Source organism: Dendrobium catenatum, unplaced genomic scaffold, assembly GCF_001605985.2.
Source record: "Dendrobium catenatum unplaced genomic scaffold, ASM160598v2 fragScaff_scaffold_0, whole genome shotgun sequence".
In the NCBI taxonomy this organism is placed as follows: domain Eukaryota; kingdom Viridiplantae; phylum Streptophyta; class Magnoliopsida; order Asparagales; family Orchidaceae; genus Dendrobium; species Dendrobium catenatum.
In genome coordinates this window covers 935,977-957,507 of record NW_021318462.1, presented here as the reverse complement: position 1 = coordinate 957,507, position 21,531 = coordinate 935,977, and the positions used below count along the sequence as shown (strand labels likewise).

General features: G+C 35.0%; 1 protein-coding gene across 1 annotated transcript; it reads left to right on the top strand.

Annotated features, from left to right (window-relative positions):
- Nucleotides 1-3,826: 3,826 nt before the first annotated feature.
- Nucleotides 3,827-7,566, top strand: LOC110093977. The gene is made up of 4 exons (XM_020819054.2): nt 3,827-5,017; nt 6,043-6,098; nt 6,208-6,927; nt 7,005-7,566. The coding sequence occupies exons 1-4, from the start codon at nt 4,037-4,039 to the stop codon at nt 7,156-7,158; spliced, it is 1,911 nt and encodes a 636-aa protein (XP_020674713.1). The 5' UTR covers nt 3,827-4,036; the 3' UTR covers nt 7,159-7,566.
- The last annotated feature ends 13,965 nt before the right edge of the window (nt 7,567-21,531 follow it).

The following is a 21,531-nucleotide window of genomic DNA, read 5'->3' as shown; positions in this document are numbered from 1 at the left end:
ATTAAAATCGGAGGGGAAAATAGCAAGAAAACTGTTGTTTTCAGTGGTGAACAGCAGCCAACATAGGAAAATAGAGAGAAATTTGAAGGAAAAAATCAAGAAACAACTTGTATTCCACTAGTAGATGATTGAAAACAACAAAATATACAATGTTCTTCAATTTGAGAGGAAGAACAACTCTCCACAAGTCTCTAGCAAACCCTAGAGTCCAAGCACATGACGAGATCTCAGACTTTCATTCAAATTCAAGATAATCCATAATTCCCTCATAAGCACTAATTAACCATAAATGAGACATACAAAATACCAAAACAGCCATTCCCATTCAAAATTTTCCTCCAATACTAATTTTAACTCATGCTTGGGCCCACCATGAGTTCTCATCCCCCCCCTGCTCCATCTGGAATAGACGTGAACCGGTCCTGTCAGCCCCTCCTGGGTCGGCCTAACATTACCAATTTGATAGGAAATACTTGAGTTTGCAAGCAAATCTAATCAAAATCGTAGAGGAAAACAATAAGAAAATTGATGTTTTCAGCAGTGGACAACAGCTAAGACAAGAAAATAGAGAGAAATTTGAAGGAAAAATCAAGAAACAACTTGTATTCCACTAGTAGATGATTGAAAACAACAAAAGATACAATGTTCCTCAATTCGAGAGAAAGAACAACTCTCCACAAGTCTCTAGCAAACCCTAGAACCCAAGCACATGACGAGATCTCAAACTTTCATTTAAACTCAAGATAATCCCTAATTCCCTCATAAGCGCCTAATTAACCATAAAGGAGACATACAAAATACCAAAACAGCCCTTCCCATTCAAAACTTCCCTCAAATACTAATTTTCACTCATGCTTGGGCCCACCATGAGGCCCTCCCTCCTATTCCGTCTGGAATAGACGTGGACCGGTCCAGCTGGACCCTTCTGGGCCAGCTTAACATGACCATCTAGACATAATAAAGTACGAATTTGCCATGGACAACCACAATATATACAAATAGTTACAACTTTGGATTCGTTACTAGCCTTAATCTTAATAGCAAAGTTATATAAAATTGCATTAGAACTAATTACTTGATTGAAACTTAATGAATCCTCAAAGCGCGAACAACACCGAGAGATTTTTCCCCTTCAACGTGAGCTGCAAAGAAACCATCTACTATTATGTCATTGTTCTCCCCGTTGTTTGCACTTAAATCATGCATATCACCTGATTGAATTACACTGCAGCTTGAATATTTTGTGAATGACCAATGTCTTCATCATGATCTTTCACTGCAACCACCACCTCCATTCTATTTCTTTCACAAGAATTGTTAAGCATATCAAGCACATCAGTATCACTCATAATTGACACGTAAAGTTTAGGCGATGTTCCATTAATATGATACTGTAAGTCAAAGGCATGACCTCTAAGCCATGTACAAAATGCTTTAGTTTGTTCTTTCAACAATAATAAGGGGCTGTTTGGTTGCCTGAAAAGGAAATGCAGTGTAAAGTAAATGCATTATAATGTAAATGTAATGCATTCTAAATACTTTGAGCATGTTTGGTTGTATGCAAAATAAACACATGAGAAGTGTTTACCATGTTTGGTTAGGTATATCCAGAGTAAAGTAAAAACATTTTTTTGTAATAATTTATTTTAGCATTAAAATAAGTATATCTATAAAAGCAATGTATTTATAATATTTAGTAATATTTGATGTTATAAAATTTTTTAATATAATTTAATTTATGTAAACCTAAATAGAATTAAGGTAAACAAACAAACAAATTCTCACCCCTTCCCATCTAATCGCATGCACCCGAAAACACCTCTTACCGACCACCAAGAAAATTAAAAAAAGCTCAAGATTCACAGCGGGAAAAAGCTATCGCTCTAGGCCGAAAGTAGCTCAGACGTTCAAGCACGGGTGTTAGTGGTCAGCAGCTCGATCAGTCAAAAATAAGCTAAAGATTCGCATGTTTACCAACTTCAGCTTGTAAGCCAGGAATATGACTGCTTGGTGTGTATGGTGGATTGCTAACCAATCCACTTAGTTTTCCATGAAGATACAGCAGAGGTTCAAACCAATGCCTCTGTCATATATCTACTTTGTCCTAGATGCATAATACAAAATTCAAAGTATGATTTTTTTTAATAAAATTCATACCACTATTTTAATATAGAGTTTCTTAACAAAGTTTTTAATAAAATTCAAAATATGATTTTTTTTATACATAGACGGAAATACTTAAAATTAAATTTAAAAAAAAAACTCCTTTTTTATCGTTACACTCTCTCTAGTTGTCCAGTTCTGTAGCAGCACCACGCCTTCTATTCTTGTTTGTGGGTTTCTTTTGGTGGAAGAATGCCTGTCACCTACTCCTCTTAGTTCCCACTCGCTCTTACTCTCCCCTCTTTGAGTGAAGAAGAAGATCTATCAGCAAAGCAATTTTGTAATGGAGTAGAGGGAGAAGAAAGAGAAATAGCTAACTGAATCTACCCTTTCTTTGATCTCTCTGCTTCTCGGCCATGGAAAGGCATGTTTGCAAGCTCTGTAACCGAAGCTTTTCCAATGGCCGCGCACTCGGCGGCCACATGCGCTCTCACGTTGTCGCCGTCTCGTGAAATCGCTTATTTCCGACTACTCATCTTCCTCAACTTCCTCCCGCAAAGCAGAGGAGGCGAAAGGGCTTAGCTGTGTTTCCGACACCACGCCGGAGGAGGACGTTGCGATCAGTCTAATGTTGCTGTCTCGTGATGTTTCGAGCAAGGATGAGGAAGAAGTGGACAAAGCAGATGAAAGAGTAGAGGAGATGATGATGTTAAAGCCATGGCCTTAGACGGACGGCGTCGGCGTGTGAAATAAAGCGAGAGCGGCAGACTCTGGTAAGCATATCAAGCACATCAGTATCACTCATAATTGACACGTAAAGTTTAGGCGATGTTCCATTAATATGATACTGTAAGTCAAAGGCATGACCTCTAAGCCATGTACAAAATGCTTTAGTTTGTTCTTTCAACAATAATAAATTAATTTCATTTCTCTCAAGCATTATAATTTTCTGACTACCACCAACATATTTCATTCAGCTCTGGCCTTTTAATGCACTCTAATATCCACTAAATTTGAAGATAATGCAGCATAAGTTATTCAGATCCATATCTGTAAATGCAAATAATATTAGGATTAAGGATTTTTTGTACCATTTTTTTTAACAAGTAACAGCTAATGTTGCATTGCAAGACAAGAGAAAATTTTAAATCAATTGAAGAACAAGCAACACAAGAAAACTGACAACCATTTTATGTATCATCAAACCATCAAACCTATTGGGGGGGGGGGGATATAAAAAAAATAAAAAATAAAAATAAAACCTATTATGGGAGGGCATTTTCACAGTAGAAAATATAGTGGTAATTTAGATGAACTAAATTGCATTAAGATGGTGTGTATGAATATTATAATTTAAATCTAATAGAGCAGTTTTAAGTGGGTAAAAATTCTATTAATTTTTTTGTGAAAACGCAACTTACTAATATTAGGCTGTTCTACAATCTACACCATTAGTTGTTGGCCCCACGCGCTTCAATTATTCCACGTGGCATCTAGTCGTCACCCACATCATTAGGCCTTGTAATGCCCGTTGGAAATCCAATATCTTCAGGCCATCAAAGTCTTCCTTTCTTTGAGGCTCTTTCCTCAAGTTGCCCTCCACATTTCGCGTTATTTACGCCCCCACCAACCCATCAATAATTATATATGGAAAGGGTGTTTCCGTCATTCGCGCAAATATAAATGAAATTATGAAATCAACCTCGCCGGCGACTTGGCCTGGTGTTGCTGATTCAACAAAGATATCAAGCAGATCGTTGGAAGGAAAGAAGAAATTACCTGCAGTCTTTGACCCGCTCTCACCGCTAATCTCTTCATAAGTTCCCAAATTTTCTCAACGATTACTAAACTAATCCCGAAACAGAGTCTGCTCCACCCTTCCACACCGTTACGATCCCCTTGCTAACGCTTTCTTGATTTTTGCCCTAAATCCATGGGGCAGGAGGAGCTCAGCGACGTCTCTCCTCTCTCCGAAACCGATCACATGGCCGCGAATCTCTACAAAAGCAACGATAAGGACTCCGGCGCCGGCGATTCGCCGCGAAGCGAAGATTTGTGTGTGAAGAACGCTGCAGATGAGGCGGGGAATAACGTTTCGAAACTTGAAACGCTCCTGCGTCCGCCGTCTCATTTCCCGCAGCCGGAGGCGCCGGCTGGGCTGATGAGGTCACCTTCGAGCGGCGACGAAAATTACCTTCCCCTCGATCGATCGATGTCATTGACATCGTCGACTGCCATGGACATGGCATCGTTCGGAAAGTTTATCCGAGACAGGGGAAATAGCTTCTCTGCCGCAATCGTGAAGCGGATCTCATCGCTGAAGGAAGGGGACGATGCGGCAAAATCGGTGACGGAGTTCCATCTCTCCGGCCTTAAGGTCATCGTCCGCCTCAAGGATGAAGAGGACGATGGCGATTATGGGGACATTAAGGGTCGAATCAGCTTCTTCTCTCGCTCCGGATGCCGAGACTGCGGTGCCGTTAGGTCATTTTTCCGATCGAAGGGGTTACCCTTTGTAGAAATCAACGTAGACGTGTTCACGGAAAGGGAGAAGGAGCTGGTTGATCGAACGGGTGGTGTCGCCGTTCCGGCGATCTTCTTCAACGAGAGGCTCGTCGGCGGGTTGGTGGCTCTGAACTCGCTGAGAAACAGCGGTGAGTTCGAGCGGAGGATGAGGGAGATGGCCGGGAAAAGGTGCCCTGACATTGCACCGAGGGTTCCGGTTTATGGATTTGACGACGAAGATGAGGCAAAGGAGCGGCGAGAGGATGCCATGGTAGGGGTGATTAGGGTTTTGCGGCAGCGTCTGCCGATTCAGGATCGGATCACGAAGATGAAGCTCGTCAAGAACTGCTTCGCCGGAGCCGATATGGTCGAGGTCCTCATCAACCATCTCGATTGCAGCCGGCAAAAGGTATGCTTCCCCGTTGCCTGAAATATCATTGGTTTGCTACTAACCGTTTGATTTAAATTGCACGGTTAGATTTGCCATTTTAATTTTTAAGTATTTTTTTAAAACTTCGAACTGCTTGAATAGAGATTAAAAAGGGAAAACATAAAAAGATCTGAAGTTCTACTAAAATTTTTATGATGATCAATCTTACAATTAGTAAATTTATTTTAGGAGAATCATAATGTAAATTTTAATTTGTAATCAATCCAAAAATAGCTTCTTAGTGAAATGATAAGTAAAACTTAAGCATGAATGGCATGAGATTGTATTCATTCATTTTAATAATAATAAAAAAGTAATATTCCTTGTTGAAAAAAAAATTCCCTCAAGTTCTTCCCATAAAAAAAAAAAACCTAATTTGAATTATATTTATTTAAGGCTTTTAATTTCCTTTTATTCACCCATAGCAAAAAAAAAAATGTTTTTTTAAAAAATTTCATTTAATTATATTTATTTAGTTTAAAGAGCTATTGTTGGGTGACAAATGAGAGAAATTATTCTGTGTGAAGATCAGATGCAGAATGTGTGTCAACAGTACCGAGCTACGGTATCGAATAATATTGAGCTACGGTATTAAACAAGAGGTGATATAACACATTCTGAAACATTCAATGACCGCACAGAATAAATTAATTGACAAATGGAGCAATTCCGTTGGTATTTGGTTAGACTGCACAACGGCATTTGTTTGTCAAACTTATATAATTTATTGAGAAATGAGAGGCAACGCGTACAAAGCCGCCCACTTCCATAAACAAATAATAACTAGCAATTTCCCATGTTATCGTCTTCACAACCTGTTTCTGATGTGAAATATTATATCCATGGCTTCATTCTTAAAGGATATACGATATTTTAGTCAGAGTATGGGGAATATTATATCAACCTAATTTTTCATATGCAGCAGAAAACTTTAGAAGAAAAACATTTTTACGATAGTCGATCTGTTGTTGTTATGGTAACCTTTTCATTTATTTCAACTACAGGCGGTAGAAATTGGAAAAGAACTAGCAAGGAGGTATTTCATACACCATGTCTTCCGGTAAAGTCTCCTTCTATCTCCTTCAGCAATCAATCATCTCCACTTCTGCAACACAAATAAAAATTCCGTTTTTTTTTTCTGATCTTCAACTTACCTTTCCTTCCTACAGAGATAACGACTTCGAAGACAGTAACAACCAATTCTACCGCTTTCTTGAGCACGACCCGTCCATTTCTAAATGCTTCAACTTTAGAATCACAACCAACGACGACCAACCGAAACCAGCCCTCGCCGTCAGCCACCGCCTCACCAAACTGATGTCCGCCATCCTCGAAGCCTACGCCTCCGAAGATCACAGCCACCTCGACTACAATCGCATTGGCTCCAGCGAGGAGTTCCGAAGGTACACGAATGTTGTGCAGGACCTTCAGCGTGTGGACATCTTCAGCCTTTCGACGGACGAAAGAACCGCCTTCTTCCTCAACCTTTACAACGCGATGGTCATCCACGCCAATATAAGGATCGGCCGCCCTGGGACTATTGATCGGAGATCTTTCTTCAATGACTTCCTGTATATTGTGGGAGGATACCCTTACTCGCTTTCAGCCATTAAGGACGGTATTCTTCGATCAAATCGCAGGTCTCCTTACTCCTTTGTTAAGCCTCTTAGCTCCTCCGACCGCCGCTTGGAGCTGGTGCTTCCGAAGGTGAATCCTTTGATACATTTTGGACTCTGTAACGGAGCGCGGTCGAGCCCAAGGGTGCGCTTCTTCTCGGCCCAAGGTGTGGAGGTTGAACTACGGCACTCTGCTAGGGAGTTCTTCTCTAATGGCGGACTGGAGGTGGATCTGGAGAAGAGAGTCGTTCATCTTACTAGAATCATCAAATGGTACAAATGCTTTAGTTACAAACATCTTTAAAAATATTCTAGTCTGATCTCTTACCATTGAATGCAACATTTTGCAGGTACAGTGCAGATTTTGGACAGGATAAGGACATTCTGCAATGGGTTCTGGGCTACCTGGACGCAAACAAAACCGGGCTCTTAACGCATCTTCTGAACGATGGAGGTCCAGTGAATATAGTCTATCAGAATTTTGATTGGTCCTTGAACTCTTAGATTCTCAGCTCAAAATTTTTCTGGATTCAGCGAAGAAGAAAGTGAAGAATCCAATATAGTAGTGAAAAAGAATTTTTAACGCAACAAGTTATTTCCATATATGCTGCATTATTAAAGCATTGGTGCTGCTTCTGAAGAAGCAGAATTTAGGACGCGTTCAAATACTACAGGTAAAGCGTATAAAATCTCTGACTATATATTCTTCTATGAGGAGTGTTTAGGAGATGATTTTTGTTTCTCTTCTTTTCTCCCTGGAAATACCAACCAGTTTGCAGTGGATTGCGCATCTTGTTCCTTATGCTTGTATGGATGAAGATGCCATATGGGAGTGTTTTGTGTGCCTATCTAATAAAAGTTGTGAATTTCTATTTTACAAGTGAACTATTTAAGAAGAGATTATATATATAACACTAGCCCTACTGTTTAACTTTGCTTTATTTTTAGTATTTTTTTGTTTCTCTCTCTTTTTTTTTTAATCTAAAACAACATGTAGATGACAAGTACTCTAGCATTACTGTCTTAGTATCGATGACCGATGTCTCGGTTAATGATCATATAGTTATCGTTTATCAACAATTTTAAGTTGCATGCAAAGGAATTGATGAGCATGTTGACATCAATTTTGGCAAAGCCTGAATCGAACCATAATGTAGAAATTCGAGTCTCGCCTTGACTCATCCTAGTCCTCTTAGCCCTCTTTAAACTTCCAAGTTGTTTTAGTTTGGCCTATTGGGCTTGGTTCAATACAATTCAAGGAAGCAAGAACCATAACTCTGCTCATGACCATTAGAAGCCCGATGGGCTTATATGGACCAAACCTAGGTCCATTCACCAATCTTAAGAACTAATCTTACCTTGTAAAACATCTTACTTCCTTGTAAGTCATCTTACTACATTGTTTCACAATTACACTTATAGTTCTGAATGTCGAATTGCTCCATTCAACAAGTATAACAGAATACAACAACAACAACAACATCAAGCCTTTATTCCACTACACGGGGTTGGCTAAGGATCAATTGGACCTATTGGTTAAGATTGACCTACAAACACCTTGTGGGAGGCCTATTTGATTGATCAAATATGAGTCTTAAGTCTAACTAGGAAAATGGTATCCAAATAGATTAAAGTTCTACTAAGCTTGGTCAAAGAATTAACTAAGCTTGATTAAGAAGTCCTAAGGATTAATTTATGTATGAACTACTTAGATACACAATAAGAGAGTTTAATTTAAACTAATTTATGCCAATTTGGTCAAATTGGTCCAATAGGTTAAAATATGATGTATGAGTCAACTTGGGTGGCCTGATACAATTAAGTCAATTGCCTCAAATTAATGATCAAATAACCTCAATTGGATTTTGATGAAGTTATTCAAAGTGAATGGTCCAATCAACTAGATCAATTAAGGTCATACAATCAATTAATGGTCTTGAGGATTGCTTGGGCTAAGTTGGGTCAATTGAGGCCAATTAGTCTAACCAAGAGCCAATTGATCAAGTTTCATTAGTGGAGAGTTCATTCAAGCCAATTGGAATGGTTGATTTCAACCAATTTGATCAAATTAGCCAAATTGGTTTAAAATTTTTGTTTATATCAAATTGGCTCAAATGAGCCAATTAGCCCAATTTGGGCTTAGTCAAGGTCAATTAAGCTCAAATAATCTATGCTCAATCAATTGAGAGGGTTTTCAAAGGTTTTATTGGAACAATTTGATTAAATTGATCAAATTGATCCATGAATATAAAATCTACAAAAAAAAAAAATTATAAACATATCATCAACAATACATTCACGATATTTCACAAAGCTGTCTACTTGTTATATTGAGAAAGTGGTTGGATTTACTTTACCCAATCCCAACTTTCTATATTTCAACAGTGGCATGAGATTAAAGCTTATACTTAAATCATAAAGTGTGCCATCGGATTACTCCTGATTGCACAAGGATAGTGAAGTAACTTGGATATTTTTTATTAGTGGGTAGCCTACTTTTCAGTATATTATTGTATCCTTTTATCAATGTCATAGTCTTATAATATTTTAATTCATCCTATTCAATAAAATTTCCTTCATTATTTTGACATAGCTCAATTTATTTCCTATGCACTGCAAATAGGATGTTACGAAGTTTCTTTAGCACGTCGAGGAACTTTGAAAATTATTTCTCTAGCTTCAATTTCTAGAATCTTTTTGGGTGCAACAACAAATGGAAGTAGGGAGCCAACTTATTCGGAAATAATTTGTACCTTAACCTCACTTCTTCTTTAGCCTTCTCCTTAGCCTCAATTTTCTTGTTGTTGGCATTCTCCTTAATGGTTAACTCATTTAGTTCCTTGCCACTACTCAAAGTTAGGGCTTTAACATAAGAATGTTTTAGACCCCCCCCCCCACCCCCCCCCCCCCCCCCCCCCGCGCGCGCGAATTTGTTTTAGTGTTGTTTGAAAGGGCACCAACTTATCTCGCTAAAAGTTATTGTAATTATTAGTCAATCCACTTTAATATTCCTTATGATAATGTCCTATCACTGGAGACAAATTTCATGCTGTTGTTGGGTGGTCTTAGTTCATGACATAAATTGTGTAATAATCAAAATAAATTATACAAGAGCATCCCTCAGTAAGACATTTTCCTCCATATGCTATGGCATGCATCCAAATTAGTGAAATTATGATTATTGATGAAATCTTCATGGTTATTAAGAACCATCTAGTTGTCATATAGATTTCTATATCTAGTATTAAGTGCTAGCATACAAATGATTTTATTATTTTTGTTCCACGCAAAATATATATACTCAAATGAGACTATGCGAATAGATTATTTTCTTGACAATCACTATTTGGGTGCGCGCCTAAAAAAAAAAAACATAACAGACTATAAGGATGTGGCCCTATTGGTTGTGAATATATTAAGCTACTTCGACGAAAGGAACTTAAGTACCGAGAGTTATAATATCAACATATTGAATAACAGCTTCAATCTTCTTAGAAAGACTTTGATCAATTGGCTATTGATGATTATTCATGACCAACTCTTTCAAGACACCATTGTCTATCTCATTAATCTTGCTAATAAATGTTCCATTAGCTATAACATCAATTAGCATCCTTGTAGTTCTTATCCATATTTTTGTAAAGGTTTTGACTTCTATCCAATTGATTAGCTTCTGATGTGGGTACCACTTTAATAAGTCCTTATAGCATTCCCAAGCATAATATACTATTTGCCCTAAAGATGGGAAAAGTTAGAAATCTTAGTCTTCATCTTTGCTGTTTTTATTGTTAAGAAGTATTTTGATAGAATTTTTTCTTACTCATCCCAAGTAATGATTAAGTAACCTAGTAACAAGTTGATCCAACTTTTCACTTGATCTTGCAATGAAAATGGGAGAATTCATAGGCAAATGGTGTCATTAGATACTATGTTATATTTCAATTTATTAGAAATTTCCATGAAAATAATGATGTAGTAGTTGGGATCTTCAGTGGCTAGGCCTCAAAATTGAGAGTTGTGAATAATCTAAAGTGTGATGGCTTGATTTTAAAATTATTAGGTTGGATTCTATAATTAATGATTTCATGGGGGATGTCATGACTAGTTGACATTGCATAATTTTGGGCATCTATAGCAAGATCCATAATGATTTCTTCTGGGTTGTTCCTAGCTTGGTGAGGTATTCTAATGTTCTGGCTTTGTTCTATTAGATTTTACTACAACATTCTTTTGATTTTTGGGTAAAAAAAAAAAGCAGTGACTCACCACCAAAATGACTTATGCATTACAAAGAGCCCCTAAAAAAGATAAACAAACCATATAAATAAAATAAAAATAAAAACATGTTTGATGCAAAGCTAAATTTAAATTGGTATCGATATTAGTAATAATCAATCTCAATCAATGGTGCAAAAATCTTGCTATGGGAGAACACACATGCAAGATTATGCTCTCAAATGTATCAAAAGTTGGTTGATTCTAACTTTATCTAATTGATTAAAAATAGGTTTAAGTTTTATAAAAAAAATTAAATATACTAGCTTTGAAAAACACATAGAGGGATAGTTAGGGATATGATTTTACCAAAATTAGTTATGTTGGATTAATTGTAACACAAATCAAATAACATCAAAGGATTTTTGTAATTAGATCCTACAATGTACCTTATCATCCTCTGAAAAACTTAAGATCACTAATCTATCAATATAGATTTTGTACAATAAATCTAAATGATTATATGATTTCATGTAAACAATTTGTTTTACGCTCCATCATGATAATCAAATTAAAATGAATTTAATTTCCACCTCTCAATATTGAATAAACTTAAAAACTTTTAATTATTAATCAATCAATCACAAGTAATAAAGTATGGATTGTAAAATATATAGCAACATTTTAGCATAAAAATCAAATGATTACATTAATAATAAATAAATAGGGTAGAACATAACTACATGTAATTCTCATAAAAGGGGTTCAATTCATTCTAGAAATAAAGAGAAAAAAAGAAAAAAAATACGTCATTTTTAAGAAAGCATCTAAAAAGGTGAGAAAACAAAACTCATAATAATCAATTCTCGATTTAATCCTTGGTAGTTATTGTCTCCCTTATGGCCTGGAGCATTCTCTTGAAAATCTACCAAAAGATTATGTTGACCTGTTTTTCCCCTAGACCTAGGTCAAAGAGTTGACCTGGTCAAATTTGACCAGGCTAGACCCCAAGACCCTTCCCAATGGGTTCAGGGAGTCAAGCAAAGTTTACTGAGCCCAGACCCAAGTCATGGGTTGACCCAAATTGACCCAAACCCCTTCAATTTGATCTAAAATCAATTTCACAGCTTCTTGGATCAATCTCCCACCTCCCTTGTGTCCCATGGATCAGACCAAGCCTTTTGAGCTCATATCCATGCCTTGGGTCAACCTAGGTTGACCTATGTTGACCCATTAGACCCTTTTGAGTCCAAATCTTTTTTTAATCAATTCCAACCTTTCTTGGACTCAACCCACCCTCCACCTATTTAGGTCTAGTAGAGCATGTTGACTGGGTCAACCCATGCTTGGGTCAACCCTAGCTCAATTTAGTCAAACTAGGCCTAATTAGGCCAAATTCTCCCTTATTCAAATTCAATCCAATTCAAACCTATGCTTGGCTCAAAACCCTCACTCCTTTGACATAATTGACTGGTTTGACCAAGTCAAACTCTGACTTGTTCAAACCATGCCCTTAATAGGTCAATTCAACCCATTTAAATCCTATTTAAAGCCATTAAATCATTCCTAATGAGTTCTAATTCAAAACCACGGCTAGGGGGCTCTGATTTCCCTCCTAAATCATTCCAAATTCGATCCTAGCCATTGATTTGAAATCCTTGAGCTTTAAATAGGAGTTTTAGGGTTTGATTAAGGATCATTCGGCTCTTGTTCTTCCTCCAAGCATCCAAACCCAAAGATACTTGGTGTGAAGGCTCATACAACTCTTCCTTACCTTTTCCAACTCGAACTCGCCCGTCCCAAGCCGCCGCCGGCGAGCTTTCCGGTGAATCGAGAAGAAGAACCTTCCAAGGCATTTTTCTCCTCGATCTAGGCGCTGTGAGCTCGTGGAGTCTTCTACAATGTTATTCATGCACAGTCTACAAGCTCAGAACACTAAAGACCTTCTGAATCCATTAATTGGATTGAGGTAAATCCCTAACCCTAAATTAGAACACTCAAAGCAATATAACTTTTCACATAGTGAGTTTCAAAACACAAAACCAGTCCCCCATGAATGCTCTTCATGGACACTATATATGTTTAAAATTTATCAATTTTGATCGATTCGTTTGCAAGAATGAACTGATTATTATTCCTAGGGTTCGGGATCGGCACTGCATGCGTAGCGGCTATCCTCAACCGTTGATCTATTGATCAACGGTTGAAGCGCCATTTCGTTCGAATTTTTCAATCGGAGATCTGACCCATCGGTCTATTTTTCGGTGAAACTTAGATCACAGCCATCTGTTCAAACAACGTTCGAAAAAGGAACGATTGTTTAATTGTGCTGACGTGGATTTAGGAAGCCGTGGGCCCCCACATACCAGCGGATCAATAAGGAATGATATGGTTCGGGCACCAATCATTGCCAATGATTTGGAAGCCACAGCGCGTTTTGAATGGCCAATACCCGTCGGCCATGCATCAACCCAAAAGGGCAAACGTCATTTTAAATTTAATTTATTTATTTTAAAAATCTTTTTAAAAATATTTATTTACATATTTTATGACTTAAAATTGCTATAATTATAAGTATATATAAATATTATATATGATACTTATAGAATGATATATATTAAAATTTTAGAAAATTATTATTTTTAGTTGAAAAATCAAAATTTCTAAATATTGAATATTTAATTATTTATATTTTAATGTTTTAAAGTGATATGTATTTTAATTATTTATGTATTGCTATAAATTATTATTACTTTATTTTAAAAGTATCTTTAAATATTATTATATATTTTAACATTATTTTATTATATTGATATATATAATTATTTTAATAACCTTAATTATTTAATTATATTACATTATCGATTTATTTTTTAATTATTTATTATTATTATTATTATGATTACCTTATTTTAAACTATTATTATTATTATTTATATATTATTAATTTTATAACTATTTTTTATTTATTTTATTAAATAAACATTATAAATTTAAAAACTTTATTATTTTAATTTAATTTTATTTAATAATTATTTTAAAATATTAAGTATTTTAAAAATTATTTTAAAAGTATGCTTATTTATTTTAAACTTTGATAAATCATAACTAATTCAAAATAAATCAGATTTTAGTGTATAATATCTTAAAATTTTCAAAAAAATGTGTATTTTCATATAAAAATATTTTCAAGTGTAAAAAATTATTTTTTGTAATTATTTATTAAATATTTAATTACTTAGTTATTTAACTATTATTTAAATAATTAATATAATAATTATTTTGAAATTTAAAACTATTTTCAAACCTTTTCAAAATCTCATTCGGGTGGCCAGCGGATCTTCTCTATATACTTATTTACTATAAATTGATTTATTTTTAATTATATTATTTTAAAAATTTATATATTTATAAGTATTTTAAATTATTTTAAAATTACTTATATTTTAAATCTCGTAATTTTGGGAGATCCACTTTTTGAAATTTTAAACTTTAATTGTAATGATCAATTGCATTCATGTGGGAGATGGATTAGTGGGTGATTGAGTCTCAATCATTCATTAATCATATCGTTAAGCGTGCTTACTTTTCTTTTATCGTACTTTGCATGTGTATGATGCACGAGCTCTTAGTTTAGGCTCTCCTTGAACTAAGAACATGGCGTGTTTTCTATTTTTGTGTACTCCCTGCATTGTTACTTTAAGAGTTAGTCCAAAACTTAGATTTAAATCCCTCTAACGTAGTGACACTCTAAGGATAAGAGTTAAGGACCCATCTAACAAACTTAAAAAAATTCTATGAGCTAGAATAGATCATTGATTGATATAAAAACTTCAATATTTAAAATTAGTGATATATTAAACATCTCAAAATTTTTTAGGAATTTTTAGGGCTCTTTAGACCCCTTAATTAACCAACCCTAATCTACCCGATAATTAGGGATTAATAACTTCAAAAAATTCTAATAAATCTATTTTAAATTAAAAAATTCCCCATAATAGCTTGCATTGTTCAGAATTCAATTCATAACCTTAGATAATTAGGTCCCCTTATTTTGACCTTAATCTGGCCCTTAATTTAACTCTAATTGAAAATTTCTTTTTTGCACTTTTTAGATAATTAAAAATTATTAAAAATTCCAAATTTTTCCCAAACACTTGGGAACACTTTCTTAAATCATTCCTGACCCTTGGGGGTGATTCCAATTACTTTGGAGCTGATTTGAATCAAAATCATAAAATCACTCCTAATTAGGCAGTTTTATTAATTCCCTTAAATGCCCAAAACTTTGAAAATTCATATCTTTGCATAGGAAACTTCAAATCCAGCAAACTCAAAGCTTAATTACTCACCATAAGATCTAATATTTATCTAAAATGCTAGGATCTCTAAACCTAGCCTATTGCCTATAGTGACCTTTTAGACCCCCTCAACCTAGCACCTAGGAGGACCCGAGACTTTCCAAAATCGCCTAATACAACTTAAACTTCTAAGATCATTACCCTAAGCATTAAAAAGGGATCAACAAACTAAATTAACTAAAATGAACCCTAATTCACTTATTTTTAGACTTTAATTTAAAATTTTCTTTTCTACCCTTCTATAAATTCTAACCTTAGACAACTTGAACTAATCATCATATATATGACCTAACCAAAACCACACAAGAATTATACACACATAGAATTATTTTCTAGGGCACCACTTCTAGACTTGGCTAGGTCGGTGTTTACTTTTTTGCAGTGTGCCTGGTTTTTCGAGGTTTTACTACATGTTGTGAAAATTGACTGCTGTATTTGCTTATTTTTACTATATTCTGTGAATTGATGTGATGGGTGATAGATCTACCCATAGGTTAAGATTGATATTTTTATACTAATGATATTTTTTTATAGGTGGTCATACACATGTAGCGCTAAAAAAAAAAGAGGGGGAACTGTTATGATTTAAATGCTAATATTATTTTATGTAGGTGCTTGCTCAGCCCCCCCAAATAAATAAGGGCTAAAATCATTAATAATAACTGCTACAGGTAATCCAGAGACTGCTGAGCCCTTAGAAGTAATTAAGAGAATGACCAAGTATGGTTGTGATGATTTATTTCCATATAAACTGCTTGGGATTTTTATTAGGATAATCTTGCCGGAGAGTCTATAATTTACTATTTTCAACTAATATAATTATTTGTAATAATTGTTTGAGTTATAAAAATAACTTTGAGTTGGGATATCCTTATCCAACTCGAAATATTTCAAAAGAAGAAGGCATCCTCAAAGGGGAGAGTCTTCTTCCATTTGAAAGATCGAGTTTCAATGTCTTTTAGATATCCAAAGATAAAAGGTAATACCTCTTTAAGGGAGAATTGTCTTTTCATTTGGATATTCAAGCCATGACAAACCCAAGGAGATCATAGGAGAGAGATACAAGGATTCTAATGAGGAGAGATTCAAGGAGAAGGAGTCCAAGAAGACTGAAGAGCTGAAGACCTAATATCCCACTCAAAGTCATTTGCGTTATTCCTAGGTTTAAAAATCTGGGTTGTGGTAGTGGTGCCCGGCCACTTTATTTTTTGTAGAACCTGGTTTGTAATTAAGGGTAGTTGGTCTATGGACATTTATTAATTAGTTTGAATACTTTGATGTATTTTATTTATGATGTGTGCCTCTAGGGTTGCATGTTTTTCTTAGTTTATTGGTGATTTGCATGCCATTTTTATTTTAGCCTGGATGTTATTAGGCTCTTTAAGGACTAAATGTTGACCTCATTTTTGTATGAGGTTTCCAAGTACTACTCGACACTCCTGATTCTACATCTAGTGGTTGATAGCCTGCCACCTGTCAATCACTTTAACAAATTTAAATCAATCATCCAGTCTAAAAATCAAACCCATAAATCAATCAATTATTCAGTTCTACCTATATCTACTCAACCAGTCAATGAATAGTCAATCACTCGATCAAACCACTCAATCAACCTACATTCAAATCAATCTATCAATCAATCGACCATAAATCCCATTCAATCGATCAAATCTTAATTACCTCAATCCAGCATTCAACAGGCACTCAAAATTCAATCACCTGCTATTGCAGCCTCACACTACAATCACCCAGCTTAGTGTACTATCTAGCACAGTACATTGACTACCTTTGACCTCAGTTAAGGTCTAAATCTCTTCACTAGGAGTCTCCTGCATCAAACCCATCATTTTCAAATCCTTGAACCAATGATAAATCAATATGATCTAGTTGAGCTAACTCAAGCTAGCTCAACTGATCATATATAATATTGACCTTCCATTCATCACTAAATGACCTCTGATACTTCACTAAAACTCTTCAAACACTCCTCCTAGTTATTTGGACTCAACCAGTCATCTTAATCATGTCATCAGTTGACATAGTCAACTAAATCTATATTTGGTCAAACCTTTTCTCACATAGGCTCATATAATTGAAACTCAAGACCGTTCCTTCAGAGTTATGGCATGTTATCCAACCATCTCATTAGGACTTCCTAGGTGTCACCTCATCTTTTGTTGACTAGTTGACTGGTCAACAAAGGGCTCTAAAGGGTTTAAATGCCCAAATGACATGGCATTTCCATGCCAAATCGACACCAGCTGTTTGGGGCTATTCTAGAACCTTCCTAGAGGCATTTCTAGCCCTTGGATGTAGATCTAATGGCTCCCATTCATTTCCATGTGGATTAAAGGACAATAGGGGGCTTTCCACATCATTGATATATTTGTCCATTGATTCTCTGCCACCTCAATTGCTCCAGGCCACTTGGCAACATCCTAGCCAGCTCCTAAAGCAATCAAGGCCATCCAATGAGTCATGGGTCGTTTGAATTGGCCAAAAAGAGGCAAAATGACCGTGATTCTAATCCTTATACTCTCTCTCTCTACACTCAAGCTCTCTAGGCGATTTCTCTTTTCGTTTTGGCTCGAGAGGCTGTCCTTTACATTCCCCCACCCAAAACCCGGCGGTTGGAGGCTGCCGGCAGCGAGAATCCGACCAAACCGAGCTTAAAGACCGTCCCAGGCTTGTAGTTCGAGATCCATACCTGCTCAGCCCTTGGAGTCTTCTAGAGAAACAATCAAGGTTAATCAAGGAATCCAACAAGCCCTCAAGCATCAAAATCCATTCATTCTATAAGGGTAAATCTCAAACCCTAGGTATATGTACTTAGATTTAAATAACTTTTCACAAAGTGCTTTTTCAAACACAAAATCACATCCCCATTATTCTATTACACTAGATAATGCTCTGTATAAATTTTCATCAAAATTGGTTTAGCCGTTTGGAAGAACGGATCATTCTTCATCATCTAGGGTTTAAGCGGGACGTGCATGCCTTGTACATTTTCTGGACCGTTGATCTCGTGATCAATGGTCCCGATCGTGTCATTTTGCGGTTTAAGCAAACCGCGATCGGCTCCATCACATAGATTCTCATCCGGCAAGATCGTGGTCATCCATCTCGTGCAACGGGAGATCTAACGACAGGCGGCGTGTGCAGACGTGGTTAAGTCAAAACCGCGTCCGCGCCGCCGCCCAATGATTGGCATTCAATGTCGCGCCACCGCGTTTCTCTGATCCAGCCAATGGGATAGTTCCACCTGGCCCGCCGGCGCCCCCGGTCTTAAATAATTAAAATAGATGTTTTTTAACCCTTTTAAATCATAGAACTTCAAAAAATTATAATAAATAAAATGTAAACAAAAAAAATATGTATAATAGCTCTTTCTCTTCAGTTTTTTATCCTCTTTATTTTAAAAATAAAATCAAATAAAATTAATGAATATATACAGAGTTATTTGGCTTTGAGTGTTTTCAATTTTTTTATTAATAACTTTTTATATATTTATTAAATTGATACCAAATTTAAATGGCCTGATCTAGAGAGTTTTAGGGGCATCCAGTAATTTTCTTAAATTTATTTGATCTAAATTTTAGTAGTTATTGAATTTTAAAATACAAGGGTGTTTCTATATTGTATATATTTTAAAATTAAGCTATGAATAAAACTAAATTTATTTGCATGCATTCAAACACCCATTATAATATTTAAACAGAGCTTTATCATGATCAAATAGATTTAACTGGGAATGTTCAATGGTTTGGAAAACAAGAGTACCACTATTGTCACTTGATTGAATTTTCAAGTAGGAGGATGGTTACCTAATCTTAACGCTTGGAAATTCATCAGTCTTACATTCATTTCATTTCCTTAGATCTAGTACACTTGTTCATGATTTATTTTATTATGTTTGTAATTAGCGTCTAAGGGTTAGTATAACCTGATTTTTATCCTACAACCTAGTGACATTAAGGACAGCAATTAAGGTAGTGTCTTAGCTAACTTAGATCAATCTAGGTGAACTTCACACATCCCTTTTGGTATGAAACATCAACTTAGAAAACTAGTGTCATAGCCCCTTAATCAAATACACATTGATTTGACATTAATCAAAATTCTAATAACTAATAGATCTAGGTGACATTTCTTTAAGGGTCTTAATATTTAATAAATTTTAATAAGATAAATAAAATTTCTAAAAATCTAAAATCAATCTCAATCAACTCTAATCAACTATAAAATAAACTTACAATCATTCAAAATCAAAATAAAGGCCTAAATCCCATTAAATCTAAATCACCCCTTAATTAAACATTAAATAAATAAATACTTTAAAATTCATATAAATTTCAATAAATACCAAAAATATGAAATAAATTCACTTAAAATCAAATTGAACTAGAAATTCATTAATTTTTAATTTTAAATAATTTTATAATAATAAATTCATTAATAATTCACTAATTAAGTAATTTCTTTAATAATTCATTAAAAATTCTAAAAAATTCTAAATATTACAATAAAATTCAACTATAATTTAAATTAAAATTCTAATTCATCTAAACTAAATTAGTTTGATAATTTGATTGATTAAGATTCATCTTAATTAATCAAATTTGATAATTAATTTAGATTAAAAGAATTAAGGTCCTTATGTCTAAAGCTTGATTCCTTTTGGAGGGCTTTAGGCATTGTGATTTAAAGGACCTTTTAACATACTTAAATAACAAAGAATTTCTCCATGTGTTATGCATGACTCCTTTTAGGAAGGCACTAACACATTCAGATTAAGGGATTTCAAACAAATTAATAATACATCGACCTTATACGGCGTGCTAGATTCCTTCGGGAGGGTTATTGCATTCATAAGGTCCATTTCTCTCTCTTTAATAAATTTTTGAGGACTCTCAAATGGATACTTATCTTCCATATAAGACGGGTATTTATTCCGAAAGTCCTAGGATTTATAAATTGATAATTTCCTGCACTTAGGGATTTATCAATCTATAAGTTCTTTAAAACTAAATTAAATAAATCTAACTTCTAAAAGTGGAATAATTTAAAAATTCAAATATACTCCACTTAAACTTTAATCAAATTCCCTTTTGACCTTTAATAAACAAATCCTAATAATACACGCAACTTACACAATAATCCCTATAGGACCTATCCAAGCCACACGACCTCTTTCACACACTTAGATGCTTGCTAGGACAACCAACTCTAGCCTAGGCTAGGCCGATGGTTTGTTGTGGTTTGTTTGCCGGTGTCTTTCCTAGAGGGCACCTATGTGTGTTTGCTTACTTCCTTGTACTGCATAGCATGCATATTTATTTCTGTCTTTACACCAGAGCGCGGAGTGAATAAGTGAGGGCCATGTAGTTTACTTATTTGTCTTTACTTTCCTGCATTTATAAATGTTCACAACGCACTCATAGCATGCATAATTACATAACTGTTCTACTTTCCTGCTTTTATTTACTGTAAAGTAGAATATACATAGGGACTGATGTACTTATAAAAAGAAATGTAAATTTTATGCTTTCTAGATCTGTTGTACATAGATTGAGTCTGTATAGTGTCTGGAGTCTGTAAAAGAATTAAAAACAACTACTTATATATCTACAGATGGGGCTCCAAAAAGTAATATCCTCCTTTAGGAGGACGTTCTTTTTTGGAATTCCATAGAAAACTTGGAGCTTGAAGACCATAAGCAGTTGTAATTAATTCTACTCTCTTATAGGTTTAGAACCCAGGTTTGTTGTCGGTGGGACTTGGCCACCTTTACTTTACTACAAATTCTGGGATGTAACTGATAAATTTGATATTAATAAAAATCAGCTCTTTCATATATACAACCGTTTCATGCATCATTAGCATTCGTGTAGATATTTAGTTTTTTTGTAAGCATATTATCCTGCATTCGATTAAATTTCTTTAATGATTCCTTGATTCCTAGGATAGAGCCATCTTAAATCTTGCATTCATCGGTGAATTATTGTGATTAGGATTGTTAGCTGGCAGCCCACTCTAGGCAGGTGGTAAGTCCAGAATGTATACACTTCTCTCTGCACATTCTTTCTAATTAGTTCTAACTCTTCTAAATTTAATTTTAAAGTCTATAATCTAAAGCCTGATTGTGAAAATTTAAGTTGGCCCAAATATTTAATTAAATTTATATGTAATTTTGAAATTATTTTGTCTTCATTTAAATCGAGAGTTTTCTCTTAGGAGATGTAATTAACTATAGGGGCTTGCCCCTATAGGGAGTCTAGATCCCAGAATAATCTAAACCCTA

Excerpts from the sequence above, each read along its gene's own strand:
- LOC110093977 (XM_020819054.2), top strand. The coding sequence starts at position 4,037 with ATGGGGCAGGAGGAGCTCAGCGACGTCTCTCCTCTCTCCGAAACCGAT. Across the intron at positions 5,018-6,042 it reads TCGATTGCAGCCGGCAAAAG|GCGGTAGAAATTGGAAAAGA; the intron begins GTATGCTTCCCC and ends TTTCAACTACAG. Across the intron at positions 6,099-6,207 it reads TTCATACACCATGTCTTCCG|AGATAACGACTTCGAAGACA; the intron begins GTAAAGTCTCCT and ends TCCTTCCTACAG.